Genomic DNA, 19,529 nt, shown 5'->3' on the forward strand with positions numbered 1-19,529 from the left:
CATGTTTAGAGCAGAAGATTCAGCAGTCGCTCTGTGACCTTTCACTTTCTTCACTAAAACAGCTTCATTACAGAGAAACAAGTCACATTTTCTTCATGTTCTTAAGTCCTTTCAGATGTTTGTAATGGTCCTTGAATGCAGCATCAGTGTCGCAGGTTTAAAAGGTCACTTTCTGTTGTGTTCAAAGATTTCCTTCAGATATGGTCTTTAATCAGTAAAGCCAGTGATACAGCAGTGTCATTAGCTGTGTTATTGGCACCAGGCTGTGTTATGTATGTGTTTAATTCTGTCTGAGGATGTCTTCAGCATGAAATGATCATTTGCTCAGCTGCTGTGTCTCAAACGACTCCTACAGTCTTTGCTTATGTGACCAACTTTTAAACAACCAAAACAAATTCCCCTTTCCTTGATAAAAGTCAACTTATCCGATGCATTTTAGCTTTAAACTGCTTACAATTCCTAGTAAATGATTGCTGTGTGAACAAAACAAACAACTATGCAGAACAGTGGAATTTGTTTCTGCTTCCAGTTGATTGAGTTTTGACTCCTGGAACCGTACTGACATTAGTGGCAAAACTACTTCCCTTTTTTCTTTGCTTGGTGGAACTTGAAACTTTAAAGCTGCTTCCAGATTGTGAGTCTTGGATGTTGCCAAACACTGGATCTTATGCTACTTTCACCTGTTTTATTATGAAGGCAACCAGGTCAGTGAACACTGCTCTGTGACCATTTTGTTCCTGCAGTTCATAGGCAGCAACTCTCCATTTTCCCCTCAATTTGTATGGAAGTTTGATAACAATCATTCTCATATTTGAGGGCAAATCCAACTCCTTCATATAAACAACTTGCTGTGTTAGATTCGAACATCCTTGAAGAAAAAGAGAGAATGACTGTAGACCTTTCACATCCTCACTTTTAATAGGTGCCAACTCACAATCCTCTCCATATATGCAGAGGCAATTTTATTTCCGTTCCCAAAATGTTCTTCAAGAAGATATTTGGCTGTGGAATAGCCCTGCTCAGGAGGTAAATGCTGACAACTATGCACCAAGTCTTTAGGCTGCCCCCTAGTGAACTGCTCTAAAAAATGCAAACAGTCGCTCCAGTTATCAGTTTTAGCTTCCACTCCATTTTCAAAGGCATTCATAAATGATCTGTACTGTAAAGGGTCTCCATCAAACATAGGGATGTTTCTAGCTGGAAGGACAGAAGATAAGTTTTGTTTTACAAGCAAAGTAGTGATGTCATTTTGTTTTTGCATAATATTGACAATCTCCTTCGTGCAATTCTCAGTCAAAGTAGGAGACTGAGGCTGTTTTTGCTGCGTCACTTGAGCTGAATCATCAACTTTTACCATCACCTCATCCACCTGATGTTGGTTTTGACTTTGTCTAGGTACGATTACTTGTGATTCAGATGCAGAATTTGTACCAGAGTAATCTCTTTCTTCCGGAACAAATGTATCAGCACAAGGCGCTTCTTGTACGTGCCCTCTTTCAAAATAAGAGTTCATTCCATCAGAACGCTCAGAGCTACAAGCTGAGTTTATTTTTAAGACAACGAAGCTTTGCCTTAGTTGCTGCCAACTCTGTTTCCAAGGATAATTTCTCCTTTTCTTTTCTCAGTTTTTCCTCTTGCGCTTCAATAGAATGTTTTCTTTAATGCAGCGAGTCGCTCCATGAGCGCTGCCTTGTCAGCCGCAGCTTTAATGCGTGCGGAAGATGTTGATGAAATTCGACTTTGCTGTGACAATGTTTTCGAAGGTGGCTTTACACTTGAGATATTAGAGACACTCAGGATTTATTTCATCCAAACTTTCAACAGCTTGATCATTAAGAGCAGTATTGCTTTGTTCAGTATACGGCTCGCCTGCTTCCTGCAACCAAACCTTTACTTTGTCCATAAAAAGAGAGAATGCTGTCACCTTAGACTGAAAATGTGCGCTTTGCCTTTCACTTCATCTTCTGGCAGTGGCAAAACTTAAAAAGGATTCTTGCAAAGCGTTTGCATCTTGATAGCATTTAATAAACTTCCCAAATTCCGAAGACACTTCCTTAACGTTCTCATGTGAGGTCATTAAAGCAGAGATTTTCCCCATGTACTTAGATGCTTGCTTACACATTGAAGTCCGCTTTTCTTGGCATGTCTTTATATACAAATCCAAACCTTTTGGCGTAAATTTGATGCTTCTTTTCTCTGCTTGCATCTGAGTGTCATCCTCTTGTTTACTCTCTTGTTTACTCTTAATATCCGACATTTTTATTGTCCTCTTGGATTATTTCAAACATTATAAAGATGCACAGCACACTGAGAATCCATAGCATAAAGCGCAAACATGATTGCACTGAACAAACATTTCCACAGAGGGCGTTGGCATGTTTCAATTAGTGATCCTATTATGCACAAATTTAGTACATCAAAACTCAGTTCATCAGTCTTTGTAGTGAAATAATGTCTTTAAACTCCATAGCTTCACCGTTTTCCTTTACGGCTTAAACAATATTGTCACTCACCAGCTTTGATGAACGAGTGACATGTTGATCCAGGCCTCAACATCAAATCCGTCTGGAGTACTTACAGACGATCCAGTAACTTTTATTCGAGTTCGACGGTGATCCTTGAAATCCATATATCCAACATATCCATTAATGAAGGATTATTCCTTTGTCCACGGGCAGGTTTTTTACTTTTTGTAGTGGCAATTCCTTTTGTTTGACAAACCAAACATCCCACAATTAAAAGTCCACAAGCCACTGCTGCACTGAGATAATATTTCGTACGCAGGCAACAGAAGTCCACTGTCCAAACTTTAAAGTTGCGTTTTTATGGTTTATTTATCCAGTTTGGCAAGCAATAACAAGATCCATTTTTAGTTACGTCCTGCTGCTTCTCCTGCTCTAGTAAAAAACCATAGGCTCACCCCAGTGCATGCTGGTCCTATACCAGTCTCTTTATTTATAGAAACAAAATGGCCCTACAGCTTTTACTGACTAATTTAACAAGGTAACATCAAACAAACAAAACATTGAAACAAATATTAACCTACAAATAAACTTGTAAATACACCCGAAAATATAAGGAAACTAACAACAAACTTTAACTAATTTCAAAATAATAAAAAATAAGAACAAATAGCTCCAACAGAAGTTATTGCTGCAGACTGAAGGTTCTGTAAACTACTCAGTCATAGAATGATTACGATATTGAACTAAAACAAATGCCTGAATCCTAAATTATGGATATCCTATTGTGGTGATCTAAAATGTAACACTAAATGTGATTAAAACACTAAAACTCTGGACTCCGGGGCTGAACGACCGCGGGGATCACCAGCCCGAGGAAAACACAAAATACACATGACTCCGTGAGAAAGACAATTCATTCTTGAATGAAGACGTTGATCAGACACATTTAAAATGTAGCCAATTGTGTTTATTATTAAATTATTAAGGAAATAGAAAAGGGGGGGAATAGAAAAGGGGGGAGGGGGGGGGGGTAAAGAAGAGGGTAAAGGAAAGGGATAGAAAGGAGGAAAGAGAGGAGAGAGAAACCCCAACTATGCCCTCTGAGCAAGCACTGGGGTGCGACAGTGGATAGGAACAACTCCCTTTAAAGGAAGAAACCTATGACAGAACCAGGCTCTAGAGGGGCCAGTCAACTGTCGGGACTGGTTGGGGGGTGAGGGTGAAAGAGAGAGAGGGGGGGATGGGGCAGGTGTTAGGAGTTAAGGTGAAAATTACGATGCAACGGTGGAGGAGAAAGACGGGGTGACATCAGCAGAAGGAAAAGTAGAAAAAGTAGAAAAAGCAGGAGTGCTCTTTCTCCAGAAGAAGCGGAAGCGTTTTTTCTTCTTCTCCGTGATCTTTTCCACGAGCACTTTTTTCTCTAGGATGAGGGTTCGTAACTCATCAATTGTTTGTGTGTTTTCCTTCTCAAGTTTCCTGCATGTTGTCTCCACTTCTTCTAATTTGGCTTGTTTTTCTTCGAGCCTTTCTTTCAGTTCTTTACATTTGGCCTCCTGCATAAGCTTTGCCTCGTGCATCTCTGTATAACTGTGTTGTAATTTGTTGTGTGCGTCTTGTAGCTGCTGACTTCTCTCGAGTTCTTGAAGTGTACACTGCAGGTCTTTGGTTGTTTTCTCTACTTGCTGCTTTAACATCTGCACCTCAGTGTTTTTGCACTTCAAGTTGTTGGAAAGTTTCTCCAGTTCTGTGTTTTTTCTCAGCATGTCACTGAGCTTACTCTGCATCTCTGAGCATTGTTTTTGCACTTTTTTCTTTTCCCCCTCCAGCTCAGTTGTTTTGGAGTTCAGTTTGTTATAACGGTCTTGCAGTTGTTGGTTTTTCCTCTCAAAGTCCTGGAGAATTTGTTTATCTTCTTTCTGCTTTATTTCCCATTGTTCTTTGTCTTGTAGGAAATCCTTATTTCTTTGCACTGTTTTATCAAGCTTTATTTTCAGCGCGGTGTATTTTTCCTCCACGCCTTCAAGCTTGGAGTCCGTTTCTTTCTGTTTAATTTCTAGTTGCTTGTTTTCTTGAAGCAACTCTTTATTTTTGTTCAGTGTTTTATCAAGCTTCGCCTGCAGTGCTTTGTACTTTCCCTCCATGCCTTGCAGTTTGCGCTGCTTTATGTCCATTTGTTCTTTTTCTTGGAGGAGTTCTTGATTTTTTTGCAGAGCTTCATCAAGCTTTATTTGCAAGGCTTCCTTGTGTTTTCTCGCTGTCCTGAAGCTTGCAATCCATATCTTCCTTTTTCATGGTCTGTTGCGCTTTCTTTCGAAGAAACTCAACCCTTCCTTTCAGCACTTTTTCATTTATCTCAGTGCCTTGGAGTTTTATGACCAGTTGTTTCTTCTCTTGGAGGAGTTCTTGATTTTTTTGCAGAGCTTCATCCAGCTTTACTTGCAGCTCCTGAATCTTTTTTTCCCTCTCTTTCTCGTTTTTCTTCTGTTGGAGGATTTCTTCTGTTGGTTTTTCTTGTACTTTATTGAGCTTTGCTTGGAGCTCAAAGATCCTTCCCCGCATGTCTAGGAGTTCCATTTCTTTCTCCTTTATAATATCTTCCTTATCGAGAAGCTGTCTGAACAGTTTATCTGCTTCAGCGGTCCTTCTCTCACAGTGCTCTCTCAGTGAGATAATCTCCGATCGTTGTTTAAAAAAACTTTCCCAGATGTAATTGGTGTACTCTGGCTGGGGCGGGTGTCGCGTATTGTGATTGTTCATGAGATTTTCCTCATGCATTTCTTCCGAGCACATCTTCTGCAGTTGAGTATCGTCTTTTCGATTGCAAAGAGGAGCGCTGGGCTTTACGTTTTCTCTTTTTTTCTGCTTTCTTGGAGACATGTTGGAATCTGTTAACAGTGACTCTGAAAAGGATCCAAAAAGGGCTTCTCTGGCGAACGTTCGTTTGAATGCTGCAAACATAAATGCTGCGAATAACGGACTAAAAGTTCTTGCGTCTCACCCCTATTTAAGGGTTTTAGGATCAAAGGATCGAAGGATCACAGTGGTGGTAAGATTCTAAATGTGTGTGACATCACAGTTCCGTAAGCCAATGAGGTTGTCACATGACATTTGTGAGAGGGCATTCTTTACTTGGACAAATTATCAATAAGCTTTCAATACCAGTAACAATGGTGACAGTATAATTGACAATTATATGTGTCCAGTATGTTGGCTGATTTTCTTTTACTTTTTGCATATGAAAATAAAAGCTGGGCTGATTTTAACACCATTACAAGAAGTGTTGTTAATTATTCTTTTTGAATCCTAATCAGGTTACCACAAATTGTTTTTTAATTTAGTAGAACTTGAAATGTTTGTCAGTGGGTAAACAATTCATAATGCAAAGTCAGAAACATCAAGTTATTCTTAGTACTGCATACTTGCAATACATAAGTTGTCCTAACAGTCATGTAGGGCATCCGTAGTTCAGGGGGTCGGGAAGCTCATCTTGTAACTGGATGTAATATTAGCAGACAGAAGGTTTGATGTTGCAGAATCTATGGAGTTGTACCATGCTGAATTGAAGAGCCCAACTTTCACCAAAGGAAAGAACTAACTGGCCCCTAGATTGCCCAATCAAATCTCTTAATGCCACCAGCCCTCCCCTACCTTCACTGTGTGCTCAGCTTGTAGAAAAGAGTTGAGTGTGGAAGAAATGGCAAAAATGTTTTTTACTTTTTGTAGTGGCAATTCCTTTTGTTTGACAAACCAAACATCCCACAATTAAAAGTCCACAAGCCACTGCTGCACTGAGATAATATTTCGTACGCAGGCAACAGAAGTCCACTGTCCAAACTTTAAAGTTGCGTTTTTATGGTTTATTTTATCCAGTTTGGCAAGCAATAACAAGATCCATTTTTAGTTACGTCCTGCTGCTTCTCCTGCTCTAGTAAAAAACCATAGGCTCACCCCCAGTGCATGCTGGTCCTATACCAGTCTCTTTATTTATAGAAACAAAATGGCCCTACAGCTTTTACTGACTAATTTAACAAGGTAACATCAAACAAACAAAACATTGAAACAAATATTAACCTACAAATAAACTTGTAAATACACCCGAAAATATAAGTAAACTAACAACAAACTTTAACTAATTTCAAAATAATAAAAAATAAGAACAAATAGCTCCAACAGAAGTTATTGCTGCAGACTGAAGGTTCTGTAAACTACTCAGTCATAGAATGATTACGATATTGAACTAAAACAAATGCCTGAATCCTAAATTATGGATATCCTATTGTGGTGATCTAAAATGTAACACTAAATGTGATTAAAACACTAAAACTCTGGACTCCGGGGCTGAACGACCGCGGGGATCACCAGCCCGAGGAAAACACAAAATACACATGACTCTGTGAGAAAGACAATTCATTCTTGAATCAAGACGTTGATCAGACACATTTAAAATGTAGCCAATTGTGTTTATTATTAAATTATTAAGGAAATAGAAAAGCGGGGGAATAGAAAAGGGGGGAGGGGTGGGGGGTAAAGAAGAGGGTAAAGGAAAGGGATAGAAAGGAGGAAAGAGAGGAGAGAGAACCCCAACTATGCCCTCTGAGCAAGCACTGGGTGCGACAGTGGATAGGAACAACTCCCTTTAAAGGAAGAAACCTATGACAGAACCAGGCTCTAGAGGGGCCAGTCAACTGTCGGGACTGGTTGGGGGGTGAGGGTGAAAGAGAGAGAGGGGGGGATGGGGCAGGTGTTAGGAGTTAAGGTGAAAATTACGATGCAACGGTGGAGGAGAAAGACGGGGTGACATCAGCAGAAGGAAAAGTAGAAAAAGTAGAAAAAGCAGGAGTGCTCTTTCTCCAGAAGAAGCGGAAGCGTTTTTTCTTCTTCTCCGTGATCTTTTCCACGAGCACTCTTTTCTCTAGGATGAGGGTTCGTAACTCATCAATTGTTTGTGTGTTTTCCTTCTCAAGTTTCCTGCATGTTGTCTCCACTTCTTCTAATTTGGCTTGTTTTTTCTTCGAGCCTTTCTTTCAGTTCTTTACATTTGGCCTCCTGCATAAGCTTTGCCTCGTGCATCTCTGTATAACTGTGTTGTAATTTGTTGTGTGCGTCTTGTAGCTGCTGACTTCTCTCGAGTTCTTGAAGTGTACACTGCAGGTCTTTGGTTGTTTTCTCTACTTGCTGCTTTAACATCTGCACCTCAGTGTTTTTGCACTTCAAGTTGTTGGAAAGTTTCTCCAGTTCTGTGTTTTTTCTCAGCATGTCACTGAGCTTACTCTGCATCTCTGAGCATTGTTTTTGCACTTTTTTCTTTTCCCCCTCCAGCTCAGTTGTTTTGGAGTTCAGTTTGTTATAACGGTCTTGCAGTTGTTGGTTTTTCCTCTCAAAGTCCTGGAGAATTTGTTTATCTTCTTTCTGCTTTATTTCCCATTGTTCTTTGTCTTGTAGGAAATCCTTATTTCTTTGCACTGTTTTATCAAGCTTTATTTTCAGCGCGGTGTATTTTTCCTCCACGCCTTCAAGCTTGGAGTCCGTTTCTTTCTGTTTAATTTCTAGTTGCTTGTTTTCTTGAAGCAACTCTTTATTTTTGTTCAGTGTTTTATCAAGCTTCGCCTGCAGTGCTTTGTACTTTCCCTCCATGCCTTGCAGTTTGCGCTGCTTTATGTCCATTTGTTCTTTTTCTTGGAGGAGTTCTTGATTTTTTCGCAGCGCTTCATCAAGCTTTATTTGCAAGGCTTCCTTGTGTTTCTCGCTGTCCTGAAGCTTGCAATCCATATCTTCCTTTTTCATGGTCTGTTGCGCTTTCTTTCGAAGAAACTCAACCCTTCCTTTCAGCACTTTTTCATTTATCTCAGTGCCTTGGAGTTTTATGACCAGTTGTTTCTTCTCTTGGAGGAGTTCTTGATTTTTTTGCAGAGCTTCATCCAGCTTTACTTGCAGCTCCTGAATCTTTTTTTCCCTCTCTTTCTCGTTTTTCTTCTGTTGGAGGATTTCTTCTGTTGGTTTTTCTTGTACTTTATTGAGCTTTGCTTGGAGCTCAAAGATCCTTCCCCGCATGTCTAGGAGTTCCATTTCTTTCTCCTTTATAATATCTTCCTTATCGAGAAGCTGTCTGAACAGTTTATCTGCTTCAGCGGTCCTTCTCTCACAGTGCTCTCTCAGTAAGATAATCTCCGTTCGTTGTTTAAAAAAACTTTCCCAGATGTAATTGGTGTACTCTGGCTGGGGCGGGTGTCGCGTATTGTGATTGTTCATGAGATTTTCCTCATGCATTTCTTCCAAGCACATCTTCTGCAGTTGAGTATCGTCTTCTCGATTGCAAAGAGGAGCGCTGGGCTTTACGTTTTCTCTTTTTTTCTGCTTTCTTGGAGACATGTTGGAATCTGTTAACAGTGACTCTGAAAAGGATCCAAAAAGGGCTTCTCTGGCGAACGTTCGTTTGAATGCTGCAAACATAAATGCTGCGAATAACGGACTAAAAGTTCTTGCATCTCACCCCTATTTATAGGTTTTAGGATCAAAGGATCGAAGGATCACAGTGGTGGTAAGATTCTAAATGTGTGTGACATCACAGTTCCGTAAGCCAATGAGGTTGTCACATGACATTTGTGAGAGGGCATTCCTTACTTGGACAAATTATCAATAAGCTTTCAATACCAGTAACAATGGTGACAGTATAATTGACAATTATGTGTCCAGTATGTTGGCTGATTTGCTTTTACTTTTTGCATATGAAAATAAAAGCTGGGCTGATTTTAACACCATTACAAGAAGTGTTGTTAATTATTCTTTTTGAATCCTAATCAGGTTACCACAAATTGTTTTTTAATTTAGTAGAACTTGAAATGTTTGTCAGTGGATAAACAATTCATAATGCAACGTCAGAAACATCAAGTTATTCTTAGTACTGCATACTTGCAATACATAAGTTGTCCTAACAGTCATGTAGGGCATCCGTAGTTCAGGGGGTCGGGAAGCTCATCTTGTAACTGGATGTAATATTAGCAGACGGTGGGTTTGATGTTGCAGAATCTTTGGAGTTGTACCATGCTGAATTGAAGAGCCCAACTTTCACCAAAGGAAAGAACTAACTGGCCCCTAGATTGCCCAATCAAATCTCTTAATGCCACCAGCCCTCCCCTACCTTCACTGTGTGCTCAGCTTGTAGAAAAGAGTTGAGTGTGGAAGAAATGGCAAAAATGTGGAGCTGAAAAGCTAAGAGAGAAAAAGAAATTATATATAAACCAACGTGTCAAAATAACGGACATGTTAGTTATTGGAGTTCTGGCTGCATTTTATATATCTATATTGTGTCCTTTTTATAATAAATAATAAAAAACATTATTTATCCTCACTGTATGAACATTGTTGGAGTCCTTGAAGTCTCGTCATGTTGAAGTTACTCATGTGATGTGATGTTGTTATAATGATCCAGCTGGTGTGCAGCCATCATATTAGAGTTCTCTTTCTTCTTCTGATTTGATACAATTTTTCTGTGATGGTGTCACATTTACAGTGGTCGCAACATTTGCACCTATAGGACCCTGAAAAACTGGTGCACAGACTTCAGAGTCTAATAAGTGTCACCACTGTAACCACTGCATAATGCAAACCATGACACGAGTTTAGTCTTGGTGTGAAACTCATTTTGGTTCATAGACGCCAATCTGACCTTAAGTGGAACAGACCCATAAAACGAATGCGTAATAAATAAATCAAACTTCTTCCATCATCATTCTTTGGTAGGAAGTCATAAATAGGAGTTAAATTCAGACTCGCACAGGCTCACCTCTGCACCACTGGCTTCTCCTGTAACCCTGCATGTTTCTAAGGTTTGTTTTCTTTCTTTTTTTTCTTGTTGTTCTTGTGCTTTTTGTCCTCGGGTGAGGTTTGAAGTGTCTGTGTGGTGCAGCTGGTCTGGTCTGTCCAGGCTGCACCACACAGACACTTCCAATCACCACACATCAAAGTACAAAGCGTATGACGTCATCACATTCTGTGTTAGGAAGTCACATTTAGGAGTTAAATTCATTGTTCATCATACTCAAGAAATCTTTCTGTTATCTTGATTAACTTATCCCAACATTGTCAATCAGACTAAGTGATCACATGATGCTAGTTATCAACTCTATAAGGTAAACCAGGGTTTCCCATTTTAGCTACTAGCCTGTTTACATGAAAGGGGTGGCGTTGGGGGCATCTGACCAATCACATACAGAGCAGCAGAACAGCTGACTTTACAAAGAAAGATAAAACTATAAACATGAAAAGGTTAAACACTTGTATTAATAAAGTTGAAATAGGAACTAAAAGTTCTTTGCTGAGCTCTGTTGATGTTTACCAGTCTGGGAGAAAATACAAGCATAAATACAAAAATGGGCGTGGATATACTGGGAAAAGCATGTCGAATGATGAGCAGTGATACAGGAGACCAAGAGGAATTGCTCAGATAAGATTAAATGCTTTCATGGACGAGGACATGCTAGGGACAAGCGTTGCAGACAAAGGAAAAAAACAAGATTAATGTTTATAGAGGAATTCAAAATGTTGTGAAATTGTTCTGCAGACAAATGGGAAAAGTCAAAGAATGAAGTTGAATTTAAGAATGTAAACTGATTAGACTACTGATGCTCATCAATGGAAAGATCCTCCCACTATCCATGGCACAGCAGTCCAAAGGGATCTTTCAGGTACTTGTTGTAAAGCAGTTTTCCAGAGAACTGATTGGTAGCTAAGTGGTGATTTCATACTTGTTGATCCGTAATCTCAAACACAACCTGCTCTGAAGCAGGTTTGCTCTACAGTTTAAGTCACTATGGTGATATACTCCAGTAAGAAGTGAGCTACCTTCATAGTACCTCTGTACTCATACCTGTGTGTTTCTTTGGCATTGCTTGTAGATGTGTTTTAAAATGCAGCTGCAGTGCATTTTAAAACCTTAAGGAAGCTGTTATTGATATGGTGTAGATTAGCCAACAGATTTCTTTCTTTTTTTTACCTGATGGACACAATGCAGTGTAGTAGCCCTGCCCCTCGTTATGGTTTGTTCTTCATCATTCACTCAAGATTCATAGAGTTTACATAAAAAGCCCTTTTTTGTCGTGTACATCGTTATCAGGATGAGAAATGTCTTACATGAGGATATGAGATTTTGGTCATCGCACAGCCCTAACCCCAAATGTTTAATTGAATCCTACGACTTCTCATGTTTTTGTGTTGTATTAAAACTTATGATTGTTATTTTAGATGGAATAAACTTACATAAAATATTCCTCTAGTAACAAAGAATATAACTGAATATAGTTCTATACTGTGTATTGTGTATTTTGTTGTACAGTTATTTCATTTTTAACCTTAATTTTTTATATTTTATTCCTTCCTAGTTAAATTTACACTTTTTAATTTTTCATATTTATTTCCTATCTTATTCATAGCCTTTTCCTTTTTTTTTCTTTAGGTCACGAGCAGTTGTCTAAGCATTTCACTGCATATCGTACTGTGTATGACTGTGTACGTGACAAATAAAAATTTGAATTTGAATTTGAAATTTGCCTCACTCAGGTCATTTTAGCCTCAGTTGTGTCAGGGTTAACTTTAACATTCAGAGTATTTGTCATGATGAGCTGTTTGTGTTTGTCAGGTGAACGGCGGCATTCAGAATCGGCTGGAACAAGAAGTCCTGCACTACGACTACCACGCCTCCTTCTTCGACATCTTTGTAAGGTTCTTTCTTTTGCTTTAAATGATCAACTTTATATCATTTATTTTATGTGAGGGTTTTTTTTCACTATTTTTTCCTTCCTTTTTGTTTCCCTCCTCCTTCTGTGCCACCTTCACCTTCCTCCCTCAGCTGCTGGCAGTTTTCAGGTTTGCCGTCCTCATCCTGGCCTACGCTGTCTGCAAGCTTCGTCACTGGTGGGCCATCGCGGTAGGTTTTAAGGCTGTACGCCACAACAGTGCTTCTGTAATTGCGCCAGCAGAGGGCGCTGCCCAGCAAGAGCTCACATTGTTGGGTGCACAGTGAAGTGTCTGGCAGGAGGATGCACTAATTCTTGTTTCTGTGCATTAAATATGTCATCAGGGGGCATCAGTGTTTGTTACAGGCTGATTCTGTGATTTTCCATTTCACTTCATTATATTCAGTATATTTAGAGAGTTAAAGACCATTAACATGAGGATGTTTTCAGGTAAAAGGGGTTCTGTTTAAAATATTAGCAAAAATAACAGCATGAGCATTTCTGATGTTTTCTGTCTTTGTGCAGATCACCACTGCAGTCAGCTGTGCTTTCCTGATTGCTAAAGTCATTTTTTCGAAGGTAAGAAAAAGCTTTACAATTCCTAACTGTCTGCACTCCTGGGTGTACACACACACACACACACACACACACACACACACACACACACACACACACACACACACACACACACACACACACACCTTAACAGCACCTCAGAAAACAGGGTGGTACTTAAAGCTTTGATCTAAGAAACCTGACAACATCTAATATTTTCATTGTTTGTAACAAAAATGTTGCACTGACTTTAGTTTTTTACTTCTAATAATATCTTTATTTATTTTAGTATTGGTGTCAATGTCCACACACAAAAACCTCTTAGAGGACAGTTTGTTGTTGGAGTTAATTTTCCTCTGCAGTCTTTGCTCCATATTCCCCGATGGCGATGCAAACATGTATGAGGATTTAAGGAAGTGAAGCAAACTTCCTGTACAGGAAAACCTGTAATTGCTGCTGCTTAACAATAATAAATATTTGTTTTTGCAGCTTCTAAATTTTAAATGGTCAGATTTTGTATGCTTTGTGTAGAATTACGTATTCATATTGGGACGTGTGTGTTTCTTGTGTAGCTGCTGAGTCAGGGGGCCTTTGGGTACCTGCTGCCCATCATCTCCTTCGTTCTGGCCTGGATAGAAACGTGGCTGCTCGACTTCAAGGTCCTGCCTCAGGAGATCGAAGACGAAAACAGTGAGTCTCAATTGAGCTAATAATAAAAAAGGCACCTTCATTACTGTTGCAGTACTGCTGCTGTCACTGCTGTGATCTCTGTCAACAGATCGTTTACCTTACAGGCTCCTTTTAAAACCTTCCTTTAAGTTAGCAAAAGAATGTGAAAAAACAAGTACTATGACTCAAGAGCCTCTGAGTGGAGAATGAAAAAGAAACAAGAAAACGATAAAGAACAGCAGCAGGCGCTCTGGTGAAACACTGCCACCTGCTGGTGAACATTCAAAGCTACATACTGAGTAATTTTATTCAGTTGCTTTATTTAAAATATATGATCATGGGATAAGAAGTTAATATTATAATTATTTATTATAATGTTAGAGTAAAAAGTGTAATGCATCAGCTTCCTGTTGCTATTTCACAGGTAATTATTAATAATTATATGCTATGAACACAATCTGCAAATGTGTTTACTCACCTGATAAATGAAAGTTATTTCACCACTGTTATGTTATTTTAACCTCATTGATGTCCTGCTGATGCAGTTATTCCTGCTTCCTTCATCCTTCTGTGTTTCAGGACATCAGTCCATCATAGATACAAGTAGGGCTCCTCTCCTGGGTCCAGGTCCTTTATCTGATGGGCAGTTCTACTCTCCGCCAGAGTCTTTGGCAGGTCTGTTTCCTCCCACTGACATCAGACAAACCCAAACACACCCGACACACTCGCTTCAGCTGTCGCTCCTTCAGACTGCTCAGTCTGATGATTCTGACTCTTCATTCCCATTTAAATGAGCGCACAGACACAAAATATGAAGATATACAGTTCATTTTATTGTCATTATTATTATTATTATTATTATTATTATTATTATTATTATTATTATTATTATTAGAGTTTTTAGATTTCCAGCTTTGCACTTCACACCCAGAAATGAGTGGCGTAGCTCCTTCAGTATTTGTTTCACTGCACAGTGAAAGGAGCTTTTTCATCTGCAGACATCTTATTGCTTAGAAAATAATTCAATTACTCAGCTGCCTCTGCAGTGAGCCTTCCCTACAATGGGTGGGCCCATCCTTTGCAGACACAGACACTCTCCAGAGCAGAAGCAGAGCTGCAGTCGATAACACAAAATACAAAAATAATTCCCGTTTCTGTAAAATGTGAAGAATTAAAAGTGAAGGTTTATTCTCACACCAGCCTCCTGCAGCTGCTTTGAACCTGCAGCCTCCTGCAGACGATTAAGACAAGCGCGCCTCAGTTGTTTCACACAGGTCAATAAACAAGACAATTTAAAAATGATGAAACCTGACAAGACGGGAATTGTCAGGCTGGTTATCAGTGGCTGGATTTTCAAAATAAGAGCGAAGGGCATCATCTGCTATTAAGCAGTTGTAGATGCCATTAATGTCTTTAAGGATAATACATGTAGTTGGCATGAATACCTGAGCCGTCCGGGTTCAGAGGGGTCGTCTTCTAATCTGAAGGTTGGCAGTTAAAATCCTGGCTCCACCGTTCTTTTATCATCCTACATTTTCTGTGGTGTTTCTATAAAAACGCTGACCGATTTCCCTTTCGTGTTCAGACTCTGACGAGGAGCTGGATGATAAACACGAACCTGAAAAAGGGCTCATTACACAAGTGACTTAACAGGTAAGAATACGTAATGACAGACGTCAGTCAGGATTCGTATCCACAGTATTAGTCTGATGTGCTGTTTTTTTCTCCACAGGATCTCCGATCCTGAACATGGAGGGATTTTTGGGTCCTCCAGCGTTGTGCTACTGAGGGGAAAACTTCTGCCTTACACCTTCAGCCATTTTAGTTTGTATTTGTTCATATCCACAAATGCAGCTCACGTTCTGATATCAGCCTTCTGCACGTACACCGCGACCGGGAAAGTGCCACTTAAAAGTTTCAGTGTCATGAACTCTGGTTACTGTATGAGTTTTGTTTCTCCACCTTTAAGGAACTCGAGACCTTACAAGAGATTTATCAGAAATAAATCATTACATCCTTATCAGTATCCATCCATCATTCAAAACATTACATTCATTTTAAAACTTAAAAATATATATTTACACTTTCAATTAAAAAACAGAGTGTTAATGTCTTATTTCCAGCATAATGTTTACTTATAATTCTGTGATCATTTTCTTATGCTTCGGTTGAGTCACTGCAAAGGAAAATAAGCTCATGGATGCCACAGAAAGGATTGTTCAGCCAGTATTGAGCCTGCAGACCAGACTGTAGCAGAAAGAGAAAGTCAAACTCTTAGAGATGTTTATGATTACTTCAATGTCTTAAAAATGTGCATGAAAGAATATTAAGGTAACATATAGAGATGTGAACGATACTGTTTGTTTTGAAACGAGAGTGAAGGATTGTGTGTTAAAGAAAACGAGCCATAAACGTGCAGCATGTACACTCGGAGATTTGGGTTTAGTGCACTGAACAGAAGGGACGCTGCTCTCGAAAGCTGCTGTGACGGGCGGGGAAACGTTCTAATGCAAATGTACATATCTTCATGCATGCTTTGCAAGCTCAGTGGATGTTTATTCTTTTTTTTCTTTTTTAAAGAAAAGCCCGTCTGTATAACAGAATCATTAAAATGTTAAAGGTTATGTGGTTTTGTTTAATTGTTTATGTCAAATGTCGACCTTAAAGAGATCAACAGAATAAGAACTTAGACATAAATTAGCCTTATGAATAAATAAAATGTGAAAATATCAGTTTGTTTCAGGTAATGTCAGCTGTTTATTAAAAAAATATTCCTTTAAAAAACCTTTTTCATCTCTATTTTTTCTTAAACCTAATTACTAGTCTTAATTAAGGTGAACAGACTCTGAATGGGGGACTTTTATTTTAATTGTATTAATGTATGTAATGTATTAATTACATTTATTGAATTAAATAAAGATTAAGCCTTATTTTTAAAGAAGACATGCTACTGAATACATGGACTGTAGATAAAAGATGGAGGTGACCTTTTACTCGAGTTATTAGTTTTGAATTTTCTAGTTTTTATTTTTCATCCCATTTTGACTTTTTAATAATAATAATAATGGATTGGATTTATATAGCGCTTTTCAAGGCACCCAAAGCGCTTTACAATACCACTATTCAGTCACTCTCACACACTGGTGGAGGCAAGCTACAGTTGTAGTCACAGCTGCCCTGGGGCAGACTGACAGAAGCGAGGCTGCCATATCGCGCCATCGGCCCCTCTGGCCAACACCAGTAGGCAAGTAGGGTAAAGTGCCTTGCCCAAGGACACAACGACCAGGACAGAGAACCCAGGGATCGAACCGGCGACCTTCCGGTTACAGATGCGATTTCCAACCCCCTGAGCCACGGTCGCCCAAAACTCAGTGTCAGTTAGTCTCCAGAGTGAATTTTCTTCTTTCAGTGTAGTTTTTAGTAGTTTCAGTTACTTTTAGGCTTTTAAATTATTATTGTTATATGGAGGCCAAATGTCAGAGGGAACATTTATGAAAATCAGCAGAGAGATCACTAAAAATAAAGATTTACCCCCTATTTTTAGTTTAGTTTTCCAAGTTCAAAGTCTTGAAATGTTTTATTTTTATCTCAGTTTGGGTTTAGATTAGATTAAATTGTAGTTTGTTTTTTGTTGCTAAGCAAGCTGCATCCATAAATACAGCTCAACCTTTATTTAATTTAATGTATTTTTTATTCATTAAATAAGATCAAACTAATTTTTTTTTTGGGGGGGGGGGCTTTTTATTTAGTAATTTTTGTGGCAATAACCAAACAAGCAACATATTAACATTCTCTGACATAAGACCATTTAACAGAGAGAGAGGAAAAAAACAGACCACGATTAATATAATGATATGTCGTAGGGGAGATTTATAGCTTTATATTACAATGTTCCAAAGTTCGTGTTCATTCACCCAAGTATCTGGCCACACATCCATCTCTGGTGGAAGATCTCCACCTTCAGTTGCAGGCTTGCTGTCATTCTTTCCATTGTATGAACTCTTTTCAGTCTCTGTTTCCATTGAGTTATGGATGGTGAGTTTGTTTGTTTCCATTTCACAGTTATCCTTTTCTTAGCTATCAGTATATATTTTTCATCTATGGTGTACCTCTCTCTAGGTATAACTCCCAAGAGAAATATGGTGGGTTCAGTGCAGGATTTACTTGTAGGATTTTCTCTGTTTCTTCTTTGATTCTTATCCAGAAACCTTGAATTATTGGACAGTCCCAAAAGATATGTGAATCATCTCCTATTCCCCCACATTTTCTCCAACATAGTTCTGCATTGGGTTCCTTACAATATGAGGAGATAACAAGAGGTGTATTAAAAAATCTAAATTTTAAATTTCCAGTCAAACTCTCCATAATTGACTACTTGTTCCCTTGTTTTACACATCTCTTCCCATACATTATCAGTGATAATAATATTTAGTTCTAGTTTCCATTTCTCTTTAATTTGGCCTGTATTTTAAGATCAAACTAATTTCAATATTAGATAAAAAATAACCCAAGTAAGTAAAAAAGTGTTTTATAAATGATGATTTCGTTAGAAATCCAGAAATGACTCAAACAGAACCTGTCTGTCAAAGTGAAGCAGGCTAAAAGCTCAGAAAAACAATCATCACACCACGATGTAAAGACGCTCAAGAACACTTATGAGAAAAATTACAAAGTTATTGGCATCTATTAGTCTGCAGATGTTTGTAAGGCTTTGGGGCTCCAGTGAACAACGGAGAGGTGAACTTTCCAAGAAGCTACCAGTGACTCATCCAGGTCACAAAAGAACCCAGAATAACATCTAAAGAACTGCAAACCACAGAAATCTAACATATAAGAAATGTATAAAACCACATGTGCTCAATGGGTTGCTTTTAATTGTTATTCTTCTGTGTTTCAACTCCTGTTAAGATAAACCAGCTGGAGGGAACGCGGCAGATAAACGACTGCAGACAGAAGAAGAAACACAAAGCAGCAGTTTCTGTAATTCTCTTTTATTAATTTTTTCTTCACATTTTTATTGACAGAAGTCAAGTAACCAAGGCATCTGTAAACAGTGCATCCACAAATCTACATGTTGCCTCTCATCAGTGCGATCGTTCAGTCATTCAAAAACACTGTTTGGAAATAAATACAATACTGATTGTTTTTTTTCTTTAAAAAAGAAGAAGAAGAAGAAGAAGGTAAAACCTACATCTGCCTGAAGGAGCTCGTAACGATTCAGTCTTTGTCTGTAGTCACAGTCTGGAAATGATGCCACATATGAAGCAACACACGGAGGTAAACGACTCGATGTGGTAAAATCCTGAAGCCGGAGGATGAAATACTGACACCCCCTGCACGGCTGGTTATGTGCGGCTAAAATGAGAAGTGAGAATTTCTGGACCTTTGAACCCCTTAAAAAGCTTTCAGCTTCATTATAAAGATTACAGTATATCTATCAGTGCATCAGGTGGTCCAGGTGTGTGATTAGGAGGCTTCCTGTGTGCCTCATTACAAGGTTTATTAAGCTGTACGACACCCAGAAAGCCACAAACTTCCTCCTAACAGCACTGCACCGCTGTCCAAAGACGACTGAAATGTTCCTTTATTACCATGAACACAGACCCACTCCCACATGCATCACTGTGCTGCCCCAAAAGTAACAGGTTGACTAATCCGCCATGAAAAATAGTTCCCAATAAACACACCTTTTCCTCCTGTTAAACAAAAACTTCCCATTTTCTTTTTGTGTGGTATCAAAAAGGGAAAAAAAAGCCAGCCATCAAGAAATACTGGTGTCAGCAGTTCATCCCCCCAGTGTCGTTTGAGACGTGAAACAGCGCCGCCTGCAGCTAAACCGCAGCAGCAGATGTTCTGGTTGTTAAATGTTAAACGGATGGACGAGCATCTCTAACACGACACAGACGGACACGGTGAGATTTGTATTAGTTGTTCTCGCTGTACATGAAAATGGAATGATGTGCTGAAATTTGATTCTACTCTACTTTCTCTACTGGAATTGTGCGTCAAGTTTTCCTTCCATTTACTGAGAAGTGGTGCGATTTTTTTTTTGTCCCAACGACGTTTCTTGTGTGCGATTATTGTGCACCTGTCCTTAATTTTATCACCT

General features: G+C 39.0%; 2 protein-coding genes across 2 annotated transcripts; one reads left to right on the plus strand and one right to left on the minus strand.

The window, feature by feature from the left end:
- Window positions 1-3,590: 3,590 nt before the first annotated feature.
- LOC120718798 (peroxisomal and mitochondrial division factor 1-like) lies at window positions 3,591-4,707 on the minus strand. The gene has a single exon (XM_040007507.1). The coding sequence runs from the start codon at window positions 4,634-4,636 to the stop codon at window positions 3,737-3,739; it is 900 nt and encodes a 299-aa protein (XP_039863441.1). The 5' UTR covers window positions 4,637-4,707; the 3' UTR covers window positions 3,591-3,736.
- A 6,567-nt stretch (window positions 4,708-11,274) lies between these two features.
- Window positions 11,275-16,041, plus strand: LOC120718804 (STARD3 N-terminal-like protein). Its single transcript, XM_040007513.1, has 8 exons — window positions 11,275-11,290; window positions 12,083-12,177; window positions 12,310-12,387; window positions 12,722-12,775; window positions 13,324-13,441; window positions 14,000-14,095; window positions 15,006-15,073; window positions 15,153-16,041. The coding sequence occupies exons 1-7, from the start codon at window positions 11,275-11,277 to the stop codon at window positions 15,068-15,070; spliced, it is 522 nt and encodes a 173-aa protein (XP_039863447.1). The 3' UTR covers window positions 15,071-15,073; window positions 15,153-16,041.
- The last annotated feature ends 3,488 nt before the right edge of the window (window positions 16,042-19,529 follow it).

The sequence above is a fragment of the Simochromis diagramma genome, unplaced genomic scaffold (assembly GCF_900408965.1).
Source record: "Simochromis diagramma unplaced genomic scaffold, fSimDia1.1 OVJJ01000538.1, whole genome shotgun sequence".
NCBI classification, from domain to species: Eukaryota; Metazoa; Chordata; class Actinopteri; order Cichliformes; family Cichlidae; genus Simochromis; species Simochromis diagramma.